This window comes from Orycteropus afer, unplaced genomic scaffold (assembly GCF_000298275.1).
Source record: "Orycteropus afer afer isolate SDZICR_OR568_19922 unplaced genomic scaffold, OryAfe1.0 scaffold00124, whole genome shotgun sequence".
In the NCBI taxonomy this organism is placed as follows: domain Eukaryota; kingdom Metazoa; phylum Chordata; class Mammalia; order Tubulidentata; family Orycteropodidae; genus Orycteropus; species Orycteropus afer.
Window position 1 is genome coordinate 7,577,306 of NW_006921711.1, and position 13,412 is coordinate 7,590,717.

The 13,412-nt window shown below is 40.9% G+C and overlaps 1 protein-coding gene across 1 annotated transcript in view; it reads left to right on the top strand.

Annotated features, from left to right (window-relative positions):
• The first annotated feature begins 1,676 nt into the window (after nucleotides 1-1,676).
• Nucleotides 1,677-13,412, top strand: part of MSH2 (mutS homolog 2) — a 144,221-nt gene continuing 132,485 nt past the window's right edge. Inside the window, exon 1 of the mRNA XM_007944406.2 lies at nucleotides 1,677-1,887. Within this exon, the coding sequence (XP_007942597.1) occupies nucleotides 1,677-1,887 (211 nt within the window). The remainder of the gene's footprint in view (nucleotides 1,888-13,412) is intronic.

Genomic DNA, 13,412 nt, shown 5'->3' on the forward strand with positions numbered 1-13,412 from the left:
TGTTTTCTGGAATTGTTTACCAAGTAATTTTCCCAGGGTACAGTGGAGAGTTACAGAAATGACAAGCTATATTGTTAATGCTCTGGTGGCTTAGTATCTAAGGCATTTGACTGCTAACCAGAAGGCTGATGGTTCAAACCCACCAGCCACTCCTTGGAAGGAAAATTGGGCAATCTACTTCTGTAGTGATACCGCCTCAGAAACCCAAGGAGGTGTCACTATGAGTCGGCTCAGATTCAAGGACAGTGATATATATATATATATTGTATTCTTGATGCCTAAGTCACTTGACTGCTAACAAGAAGGCTGGCGGTTCAAACCCACCAGCCACTCCTTCCAAGGAAGGTTGGGCAATCTACTTATACCGCCTCAGAAACCCAACGAGGGGTCGCTATGAGTCGGGTCCCACTAGATGGCACACAACAACAACAACAAGAACAACAATTCTTGATGCAGATGTTACACTTGATTCAAAATGGGAGTTTTTACCTCAGCCCTTAGCATAACCACCATCTCATGTTGGGAGTCCTAAATTAATTTTGGGTGGTCTTGCTAAGACGCAATCTTTAAGGGACAAGATTGACAAGTCTTTTCTCCCGAACAGGCTGGTGAGTTCCAACCGCTGACCATTTGATTAGCAGCCAAGCGCTTAACCATTGCGCCACTACGGCTCCTTCCTCCAGAAAGTCCGATCCATTAGATATGAGTGAGGCCCAGGAATAGTTTGAAAATCCCCCGGGGTGGCTCTGCTACTGCTTAGGTTTAGCGCCACTTTCATTGAAGTGAGCCAAAGAGGAGAGGGAAATATCTTATTAAGCGAGGATCCTCACCTTTCAGATCTTTGCTTAAGATTAAAAAAAATTTCAAGGCCTCCAGCTCGTGCTATTCCCCGCCCCCCACCCAGGACTTATCTTTTAACATATCATTTAGTTTACTTGTTATGTTGATTGCTCAATCTATCCGTTCGAATGTAAACTGAACAAAGGCTGTGGTTTTTCTCTTTACTCGTGATTCTCCGAGCCTCGAAGTCTGGCACATAGCCATATAAACATGTTTTTGGATGAATAAATCAATCGCTGAGTGAAGGAAAACGAGAATTTCGCTAAAGAAGAGCAGTAAAGTGATTGTGGAGAATAATGAAACTGTAATCTCCATGTTGGCAGTTTGCTTAAAGAACGAAAAAGGAGGGAAAGGCAGTTGGGGAGAGGGACACGCAGGTCTGAAATATATTGAACTGGGAGACAAAGCTAGAGCAGTTTACTTTCTTTTTTTTCTTGTTTGCAAGTTTCTGATTTCACTACCATGCTTCCGGGCACTAATCAAGCTTAAAGCCTGCCGGGAACTTTCCACCTGGTTCGCTAGCCTAGCCATCCATCTACCTGGATTCCGCAATCCTGCAGTCGAGAAAACCCGGAGACTGCATTATTTTAAGGATGCGCGTCTGCCAGGGTCGGCGCGCGACCTAGGCGCGAGCATGCGCAGTAGACAGAGCCACAGCGTGCGCGGGAAGCTGGGCTCCTTCCGTTTATGATTGGCTGCCTTGGAGGACTTCCACCCACCAAAACTCAGCGCTGGATGCTGATTGGGTGTCGCTCCTGAAGGGAGGGGAGGCGGAAACAGCTTGGTGGGTGCGGGGTCGCACGGTTAGCTCAGCCAGGCGGAGGAGAGGTCCCGAAATGGCGGTGCAGCCGAAGGAGACTTTGCAGCTGGAGAGCGTGGCCGAGGCCGGCTTTGTTCGTTTCTTCCAGGGCATGCCGGAGAAGCCAACCACCACAGTGCGCCTCTTCGACCGGGGCGACTTCTACACGGTGCATGGCGAGGATGCGCTGCTGGCTGCCCGGGAGGTGTTCAAGACCCAGGGGGTGGTCAAGTACCTGGGGCCGGCAGGTGAGGGAGGGCACTGTGCGGGGCTCTGGAGGGGCCAGGAGACCCCGAGGATCTCGTAGGTCCTGCTCTATTCGCTCTTGGGAAGAAGGTGGTGGGCAATCGTTCCCGCTAGGGCGCGCCGGGGGCGGGGACGTTGTTACTTGATGGTGAATTCCGCTTTCTGCTTGGCCGAGGAGGGCATGACCAAGCTCTGCCTCAGCTCTGTATTGTATTTCTCTCCAAGCTGCCCCAGATCTGAAGTAAGTTACACGGAACCAGCGTGCCAGGTGTGCGAGGCATTTTAGTACACTGGTTTTATCCCATTTTCCTAGCAGTCACGTAGGTCTCTGCCCCGCAGCCCGGCTTTGACCTGTAGATGTCTATTCAAGCACCGCCAAGAAGACCATTCTAGGAGTGGATTTAGATTGAGCGAGAGCGGTTTGGGAGACTTCGTCACCCACATAATTTTGCCCACAAGACACACTCTTGTTTGTACCACTGGTCCAGCTCAGGAATGTATAATTGACCACTATTGAGAGGCTGTGGAGGGAAGTGTTAGGAGCACGGACATTGGAGCCAGACTGCCTGGGTTCAAGTCGTGGCTCCACCGCTAAGTAGTTGTGTAACCTTGGCTGTCATGTAAGCCATGCCCATCAGCCTTCAGTGCCCTTCAACACCAGCGCTATCTAGTCAGTATCATCTGACATATGAAAAGGACACTTCTCTTCCTCTGTGGGCCACATGTTCTAGATATTTTAGGTTGATCTGTCATCCCTGACTCTGTTACTTTTCTTTCACTTACGTTCATAAAAAGAGCACTGTAGAGAGAGTAAGTAGGTCCGAGTTCTAGTTCTGACTGTATCACTTGCAAATAGGACATTGCTACATTCATTATGTAGAAACTGTGTCAGGTAGAGTCATGTATACAGGAGGTATAACGATGAAAAGGCAAGATCCCCGCCTTCACAGAGCTAGTGGAGACTAAGGCAGAAATAATTACAATTCAGGGTGGAGGGCTGATGGAGGTGTGCTCCAAAACAAATTGTTGAAGAGGCATAGAATCAGGATTGCCACAGACTGGAGACATGAGAAGAGGCACTGCATAAGAGGGTAAACTCTTGAGTCTGGAAAGACTAGGAGTTTGCTGGGGAGAGGACCTGAAACTAGGTAATTAGTATTGCTGGACTGGGAAGTGATGGGTGAGGAGACTGGACCAGGTAAGTGGGGCCAGATGATGACTTTTTTTTTTTTTAAATTGTGATTCTGGTGAAAGTTTACAGAACAGATTTGTTTTCCATACAGCAGTTCAGACACCTTTTGTTTTGTGACATTGACTGCAGTTCCCAACAATGTAACAGTTCTCTTCCCGCTTCCTCCCTGTAGTTACCTTCTTTCCTATGTATTCCTGCCTCCTGAGCTATCTCTCTGTGCAAATACTGCCCTTCTGATCTCCCATAATTGATCATTCTAAGTAGTGTATTTACTTGATGTGAATGTTCACCCTATCTGCCTGTCTGTTGTTTGGCTGGAAGCCATGGAAGTGAGTTCAATTCCAGACCTGAAGGGTAACTAGGGGCCATTGTCTAGGGCATCTCAACAGGCTCTATCAGACCAGTAAACTTGGTCTTTTTTTTTTTTTTAATGATTTTGAATTTAGTTCCACATTGTCCTCGGACTCTATCCAGAATCTCCTGCACTGATCCCTATGTGAGTAGCTGACAGTGGTAGCTGGGCATCATCTAGTTCTTCTGGTCTCATGTCACAATAGGCTGAGATTTGCATGGTTCACTAGTTCTTTAGACTAATTGTTTCCTTTTGTCTTTAGTGTCTTCATTTTTCTTTGTCCTGGATGAGGAGAGACCCATCGTTGCATCTAGATGGCCGCTTGCAAGCTTTTAAGGCTCCAGTTGCTACTTCCAAAAAAACAAACAAACAAAAAAACCCAAACTCACTGCCATTGGTTAATTCTGACTCATCTTAACCCCCTTTGGGTTTCTGAGGCAGTAAATCTATATGGAAGTAGATTGCCCCGAAAGTATGATGTAAAACAGTGTTTTTGTGTAGCATGTTATGCCAATTGAGCTTGCTGTCCCCTATGACCATGGTCCCTAGCCCGCAGGTCCACCAACTTACTCCATCAGAGTGATTGACTGTGCCTAAGAAGTTGTCATAACTCTGTCTTCTGTTCTATTTATCTGGACATTTTTACAGCACATACAAACATGTATGTAGAAATATCGTATGCCAACCTTATATATAAAAAAACCAAAACTCACTGCTATCAAGTCATTTCTGACTCATAGTGATTCCTCCTTGGGTTTCTGAGGCAGTATCTCTAAAAAAGTAGATTGCCCAGTCTTCCTTCTGAGGAGTGGTTGGTGGGTTTGAACTGCCAGCCTTCTGGTTAGCAGTTGAATGCCTTAGACCCTACACCACCAGAGCTCCCACCATATATATGGTCATGGCCATGGGTATATTCCCTTTTGCCTAGACATACCTGATCATTCAGCCTGTTTTCCCATATATTTACCCATTGTTTAATATTTGTTACCACTGATAATGCAGAAAAAGGTTTATCTTTGAGGTCTGTACCTCTTGTGCACCCCTCTGTGTCATCCTTTTCCTTAGTGTTACTGTGTTGTTGGTCAGTCGCTTTTGGTATGTTACCTTTCCTTTCACCCAAATCAGTACTTGTCTCTACTTACCTAGCAGTGTTTCCTCCCTTCCCATCCTCTCCCTAGTAACCAATAAAGTAAGTTCCCTCCATATATAATCCTTTCCTTGACTTTTTACAGTAGTGAACTATTGCAATATTTGTGCTTCTGTGATTGACTTATTTCACTCAGCATGATGTCCTCCAAGTTCATCCATATTATGTGGTGTTTTGTAGACTCTACATATTTGTTTAGTGCTGCATAGCATTCCATTACGTATAAGTACCATAGTTTGGTTATCCATTCTTTCATTAATGGGCACTTAGGTTGTTTCCATCTCTTTGCTATTGTGAATAGTGATGTGATGAGCATGAGTATGCATGTATCTTATCTATTCATGTGATGAGATTTTATTTTGTACTTCTGTGATGTTGGAATTCTATGGTCTAGGCAGTGAGAAGTCTGAAGAATTTTAAGCACAGAGTGGAGGATGTGTTGGATCATGTAGGCTGTCCTGTGGAGGATGGTTTGACGGGGACAAGACTGGAAGTATGGTTATCACTAAGTCCCTGTGTGGTGCACATGGTTAAGTGCATGACTGCTTACCAAAAGGCTGGCAATTTGAACCCAGTCTGAGGCGCCTTGGAGGAAAGGCCTGGTGATCTGTTTCTAAAAGGTCACAGCTTGAAAACTGGGGCACAGCCTGTTCTGCTCTGCACACAGGGGATGCCCATGAGTCATAATCAACTCCATGGCAACTGGTTTGGGTTTTTTGGCTTATGAGGACCACGTAAGACCAGCCACGGTGTCTTCATATTTAATGATGGTTCAGGTTGCTTTCTAGCTTTAAGGTAATTATATGTTGTTATTGTTGTTGTTATGCGTTGTCAAGTCGGACCCAACTCATATCGACCCCTCCTTGAGTTTCTGAGGAGGTGTCACTACGGAAGTACATTGCCCAACCTTCCTTCGATGAGTGGCTGGTGGGTTTGAATCACCAGCTTTCTGGTTAACAGTCAAGTGCCTTCGGCACTATGCTACCAGAGCTCCTAAAGTAATTATATAATTCCTGTTATTCAAGGCTATTGTATAGAGCTCTGTTATTCTTGTATTATGCAATTTAGAATAGTTTAAACATTTAAAATTATGTAAAAAGTTTTAAACATACTCATGCATTTTAGATGATTGATTTTTCTAAGCATTTATTAAATTAACAGTTTAAATATATTTCATTTATAATGTGAAAGGAATAATGAATGCTAAATATTATATCTGTTCATTGAGAGGGAAATTTAATAAGATATTCAAGAGTCTTTTTTTTATATTGGAGCATAGTTCTTTTTTTTCTTAAACATAATAGTGCTCCTTTTGTGTTGCCTTTGAAGATTAAGATGTGGGTGTTAACCAGGGACATTTATAAGAATAAAGTAGTAATCGCCTTGCTTTGATCATACTGATATTGTGGTTAAAGGTGAATTTAAGTTTTCAAAGAGATCCGCAAGTAAATGGCAGTCACTACTAATATTTCTTATACTAGGGATTTATGTTATAGACAGTTTTTTTAATTTTAATTTTTATTTTTATTGTGATTTGGGTGACAGTTTACAGAGCAAATTCATTTTCCATACAGCAGTTCACATACACTTTGTCTCATGACATTAACTGCAATTTCCCACAATGGGACAGCTCTCGTCCCACTTCCTCCCCATAGTTGCCTCTTCCCTGTGTCCTTCCCTCCCATGCACTCCTGCCCCCTGGGCTGTTTCCCGGTGAATACACAGCCCTTCTATTCTCCCATGATTGATCTCTCCAAGGAGTGTATCTTCCTAATGTAAATATGTAAATGTTCAGCTGATAAGTCTGTCTTGTTTGGCTGGAAGCCACAGGAGTGGGTTCAGTTTCAGACCTGAAGGGCAGCTCTTGGCCATAGTCTCAGCGGTTCCACCAGGCTCTATCAGACCAGCAAACCTGGTCCCTTTTATTTATTTATTTATTTTTATGATTTTGAGTTTTGTTCCACATTGTTCTCCCACTTTATCCAGGATCTCCTACATAGATCCACCTCCAAGTCATTGACAGTGGTAGCTGGGCACCATCTAGTTCTTCTGGTCTTATAGTCATATATGCTGAGGATTGCATGATGTACATCTAAATGGCTGCTAGCTTGCAAGCTTTTAATATCTCAGTCTCTACTCCCCAAAGTAGAATGTGGAACAATGTTTTTTTTAGTATGTTATGCCAGTTGAGCTTGATGTCCCCTGCGACCGTGGTTCTGAGCCCACAGGTCCAAGTTCTCACTCCCTCCGGGTAGCTGGTTGTGGCTGAAAAGTCACCACAACCTTGCCCCTTGTCGGCTCTACTATATACCTGGAAATTCTTACAGAACATACAAATACACTTGTAGAAACATTGCCTGCATAGCCACATTTTAGGTAAAAGGCCTAGTATTCCATTCTATTCTGTCATACAGGTTTGCTGTGTGTCAGAATTCCACTTGAAGGCAATGGATTTTTGGTTTAATATTTATTTGAGTAGTATACTAAAAGTTATTAAAAGGTGGGTAAGGTGGGTAATTTGTTATAAGAAATTAATCAAAATAACTGAAAAAGGGAAGGACTCAGAAACATCATGATTCCCAAAACCTGGTACCTGTTTGCATTGTGTGATTTTTTTTTTTTTTTCCTTTTTCTTGGGTTCATCTTTGTTGTCTGCATCTCCCATGTACCTCTCTATGTCTTCCTCTTCCTCAGTTGCATTGTGATTTTTATCATTGAAGGGGAGATAGAGCTAAGGGTTTTATGATGTATATTAGTACAAGGCTGCCAACGCTTTTTCTTGGGAGGAATTTTTCTTCCTGTTAATCTGCATTGTGGGTAAACCCACTGCCATTGAGTCAATTATGACTCATAGTGACCCTATAGGACAGGGTAGAACTGCCTAGAGAGTTTCCAAGGCTGAAAGTTTTTGGGAAGTAGACTACCTCATCTTTCTCCTGTGGAATAGAATTGAACCGCCGACCTTTTGGTTAGCAGCTGAATGCTTTAACCAGTACGTCACCAGAGTTCCTTATTGTGGGTTAAGGAGTACAAAAACTTTTCCTTTTGCTTCTCTTTCCCTGGAAACCTAATACATTAAGAATGTTACCTGTGTTTGTAGGTAACATTACTTACAGTAAGAATGACTCCAGATGGTTAAATTACTTAGGAACTATTATCCAAACTATAAAACTCTGATGGGAATCTCATTGTGTGCTTTGTGCTCCCTGACCACGGTGTCTCTGATAGTGGCATGTTTCTTGGAAGCCATGCTATAGAGCTGTCTGTGCAAGAGATGCTGGCTCCTGTAAGGCAGGAGGCTTGAGGCATGTGGATTGTGCTCCTCGCTCCTGAATTATCCTGGTTACAAGGGCTGTGTGGACTACTACTGAGAGGAATGTCTGATGCTGCCCAGCCAGCAAGCTCTGGTTCCTGTGCTCTCTCCTGAGTGGATGGATGCCATGTGTAGCCTGTGGTGAACTGAGGCTGGATGTTTACTTGAATCTGGTGGGTGTTTGCATGCATTTACTAGTTTTTTGGTGTTAAACTCTTCATTTTGTGGAATGATGGTTATATGGTGGTATTAAAAAATTTCCTTATCTGGGAAATGAAATTGTTGATAACCGTCAGTTGGAGCCTGATTTTTGTTTTGTTTTTGAAAAGTTGCTGTTACATGAAATCCAAATCCTGAGAACTATTTTTATACAAAGAGCTCCAGATTGGAGTTTAAAACAAGTATGGATTATAAAAATTACAGGGCTGGCAAGGGTATGGTTGGGTGATAAATACTGCTGGAAGGGGTACTGATTTTCTCTAAAGCAATTTGGTAGTAGTACATGTTAGTCTTTAAAAATTTTCATACTTGTATGAAGAATCCCTGTCAATCATTATGAAGAAATAGCAGAGTACTTTACAGAAGATGTCTAAATGTGTAATAAACATGCTAAAGGCCTTCAGCTTAGTCATGCATGGGAAATGCAAATTAAAACCACAGATTGACACCATTACTTCATCACCACAGTGAGTAAAATGAAAAATTTATATATGATAGCAAGGATTAGCAAGGATGTGGAGCACCTGGCACACCCAAACACACCTGGTGGGCACATAAGTTGATACAACTATTTTGGTAAACTGGCAGTGTCTACTGAAGCTGATTTGTGACCCAGAAATTCTATTTAGGAGGGAAGTAACCAGGGACATACACCCAGCAGAAACACACATACACACACACACGTGGTAAGACGTGTGAACGCAGGAACCTTTGTAAGGTGGAAACCTCATCAGAGAAGGAAAACTAAAATATTTTCCACTAAAACAAGCGATAGAAAAGTGGTAAGACTCCACCTTGCCAAAGGCAGAAAACTTGTGAAACGCAGAAAAGCAAGGCATTCCTGGTGAGTTCTGGCTCTCACAGGTTTCACTGTATATATATATATATATATATATATATATATATTTGTGTGTGTGTGTGTGTGTGTGTTGCATAAGAATGTTTATAGCAACTCTGTGCACCCTAGCCCTATATTGGAAACTACTCAAATGCCAATCAGCAGTAGAAGGATAAGTAAATTGTGATTTAGTCATGTAGTTAAATACACTACAGCAATGAGAATGAACACAAAATACAAAAAATATGAATGAATTTGACAAAAATGATGTTGAATGAAAAAGAAGCCAGATCATTTACTGTCTGATATCATTTATATGGAGTATATGTGTGCTGGTAAAAGGGTAGTGGCTGTCTTTGGTGTGGGGAAGAGGTGAGTTCCAGATGCTGGTAGTGCCCTTTTCTTGACCTGGGTGCTGGGTTTAAGAGTGTGTGTAGTCTGAAACTCATTTATGATATATACCCCTTTCTGTTTGTATATTGTACTTCAATAAAAAGCAACAAAAAATGCTCATACCTGATAATCAGGAATCTATCCTGAGGAAATCATTAGGTATGTGGACAAATTTATACTTAGAAAGGTTTATCATATCATTATTTGTGATAAAATTATTTACCCAAGTCATAAGTGACCAGAGGAAGATGGTTACATTAGTTATGGCACCAAACACTTAAAATCCCTCCCTCCACATCTGTTCTTCAGGAGACTTCCCCTTCTACTTTTCCTGCGGCCTTAAATTCAGCTCATCTCTGCCCTGAAACTCTCTCCCTACTGTTGTTTTTTTCAGTTTTCTAAACTTGTAGATGCCTCTTATTTTTTTTAAAAATAAAAACAATTTTAATGGCATGTTAAGTAACATCAATTTATAGTAAAATTTTCCATTCAATTTAACATGTCTGAGTCTTTTGTAACTTTCATTTTTTTTTTTTTTTTTTTAAATTGTGATTTGGGTGAAAGTTTACAGAGCAAAATCATTTTCCATGGAGCAGTTCACATAAACTTTGTCTCATGACATCGACTACAATTTCCCGCAGTGCAACAGCTCCCTTCCCACTTCCTCTGCATAGTTAACTCTTCCCTGTGTCCTTCCCTTCATGCACCCTAGCCCTTTGAGCTGTCTCCCAGTGCATACAGAGCCCTTCTATTCTCCCATTAACTTTGAGTTTTGATGACCATATCTCAGTGATGTTGGTGAGAGTTATTGCTAAGGGAGAAACATGCATATGAATTATAATTGAGAAGAGTAACTTTTTGGACCATTTCACATATTTTAACTTTTGCAAGGGCATGTCTTTGTAATTCTGAAAGTTTATGTGGATCCATGTGGATGCATTAACTAGAACAGCACATCTCAGTGACTATTCCATGCAGTACTATGGAGTATATCATATCAGATATGATCAGTGAAAATGTTTTTTTTACAGAAAATCAGGTTTGGAGGATAATGGGGTTCAACAAAGTATAGTTGCTTTACACAGCAGCACATCTCCGTGACTTTAGATCTGCTAGTATGTGCTTTCTTGTTTGTTTTTGCCATACAAAAATACTTAATTTTGACTATATAAAATTTAGAAATGTTTAAACAGCAAAGAATATTATAAACAACATGACAACATTTAAAAAGAGAAAAACAGATTAGGAAACAAATGCTTCCAAATGTTCAACTGGGGGTGTGGTTGTCATTGATCTGATTTTTTGCATTTTTGTTTTTAAAACCAATCAACATATATTGAGGAAGGTATGAAATTTCTTATTACCGCTTGGAGCGTATAGAAATGGTCTTTAATGTTTTAAATGCCTCTAACTGCTCTTGTCATACTTCGAATGTAAGTTAAGTAATAGTGAACTAAGTGTTTAAAAGGCAGTACTTATATGATCTAATTTTAGAAAGTTCAATAAAGTGGAAATATGTATTAAGAATTAAAATTATATTCTAGAAACACTGTCTTAGGAATTGTACTTACATAAAACATGGATTAGAGCAAATAACAGCATCAATTAAGTAACAGGAGTTAGCCTAAAAATACATCAATCTGAATTAATTCAATGAAAGAAAGTAAATCAGATCCCTTACTGTGCTTGTAGATAGATGTTCAAGGCTTGGCTGTCTTAAATCTGAGTCAAACCTGCATGCTCTCCTGGATCCCTTCACCCTCGCAGCTCACCCTTCCCTGGATCCCTGCACCCTCGCAGCTCACCCTCCTGCTCCTCTGGCCACCTCATGATGCTCTTTTGGGCAGCACTTCGGGCTGGTTGTGAGAAAGCAGGCTCAAAAAGGCCACTTGGAAAAACCACATTTCAAACTCTAATTCTACCAATTTTTGCCTGTTGTGACCATTTTCCATACTTAAGATTGTTGAGCTTTCTCTTGGTACACAACTGCCAACCCACTTTCTTGAGGTTTTTTGCTTGTTTTTCATGGGAGCTAATCCACCTTTGATTGAGGAAATGCTGCTTTCCAGCTGTTTCTCCAGGTCTTCAGTCATCTTGGCCCTCACTTTTTCCCTTAAAGTATGTTAGCTTTTATTATAAAAAACAGTCAAAACAGCCCATATCAAAATTTCCAAGGGAAACTCAAACAAACTTGAGCCTTACATCCGTAATTCAGACAACACCATCAGGGCACTGTGCAACTGCCACAGAACTAGCTGTAAAAACATTCTTATGGTCCTCTGTGGCCCCAAAGGGCACCTCAGCACATCCTCTGATGAGAAAGTTTTAGGCTACAGCTGCCTCTTTGGAACCCTACCAGTGTTCTGGCTATAGTCCAGATTTGTACCTGGCAACCATCAGTGTAACTGAGGGAGGGGAAGCCAAGTTTAATAACTTAGTGCTTTCTAACTTAGCTGTGCTCACTGCACAAATAGGTTGTACTTTGTACAGTACATTGGGGAAATGGAAAAGGCTGCTGCCACCTGGCCCCTCAGGAAGTCAAGGGGGTTGCAAGCAGTGCCATGCTCTAACCATACTTGTAGAACTGAAAGCAAACATCCCTAGGTTCCAGTCTTGATTTTGTTTCTTCAATAGCTTCATGACCTGGGGATTCAAAACTGTAATCAGTATTTGAAGAAAGTAATGCAGATCATAAATTAGATTCCTGAAGTGTATTCTGTTTAAGTCTGACTATGTTATTAAGTTGACAGTTCTGAGTTAAATGTATTTTAAAGAATAACCTCAAGCTTAGGCTAAATGGTTTGTCCTAGGACACAAACTATTATGTTGCAAGGTTGAATTTTGACTCAAAATCACCTGACTCCAAGCATAGATTATTTTTTTAAACAATTTTATTTACTTAATGTGAATATTCTCCACTCCCCACCCTCCCATTTTTTTAAAAAATTGTTTTGTTGTTGCAGATGTACATAGCAAAAATACACCACAGTTTCTCCATGTACAATTCAGTGACATTGGTTACATTCTAAAAGTTGTGCAGCATTCTCACTCTCCTCCTCTTGAGTTGTTCCTTCCCCATTAACATAACTCAATGGCCTCTAAGATTCCTGTCTAATTTTTCCAATTGCTGTTGTCAGTTTGATCTATGTAGACAATTCTTTTTTAAAAAAATACATTTTATTGAAATAAAATTTATGTACAGTGAAATACATAAAACTAAAGTGACATGGGTCAGTGATTTTTTTTCTTGCAGTGTTCCCTCCCCTCCCCTCTCACTCCTGGTAACCAACAAAGAAAGCTTCCTTCCATATATAAGCCTTTTCTTGACTTTCCACAATAATGAACCCATACTATATTTGGCCTTCTGTGATTGAGTTAACTCAGCATAATGTCCTCCAAGTTCATCCATGTTGTACAGTGTTTTGCAGATTCTACATTATTCTTTAGTGTTGCATAGTATTCCATTGTGTGTATGCACCATAGTTTGGTTATCCATTTTCTGTTAATGGGCACATCGGTTGTTTCCATCTTTTTTCTATTGTAAATAGTGCTGTGATGAACATGGGTGTACATTCTTGTCCTGGCTCTCACTATTTTAGTATATATACTTAGCAATGGGATTGCTGGGTCAAATGGTATTTCTAATTCCAGCTTTTTAAGGAATCGCCATACTGCTTTCCACAGTGGTTGTATCATTTTACAGTCGCACCAGCAGTGTATTAGAGTCCCAATCTGTCCATATCCTCTCCAGCATTTGTTCTTTTCTGTCTTGTTGAACTTTGCCACTAGTGCCGGGGTGAGATGGTATCTCATTGTTTTGATTTCCATCTCTCTGATGGCTAATGAATGTGTGCATTTCTTTATGTATTTGCCGGCTGCCTGAATATCCTCTTTGGTGAAGTGTCTATTCATGTTTTCTGCCCATTTTTAAATTGTATTGTTAATCTTTTTGTTGTTGAGGTGTTGGAGTTTTCCATATGTTTTATTTATTTATTTTTTTAAAATGCATTTTATTGAAATATAATTTATGTACCATGAAATACACAAAACTAAAGTGACATGGGTCAGTGCAT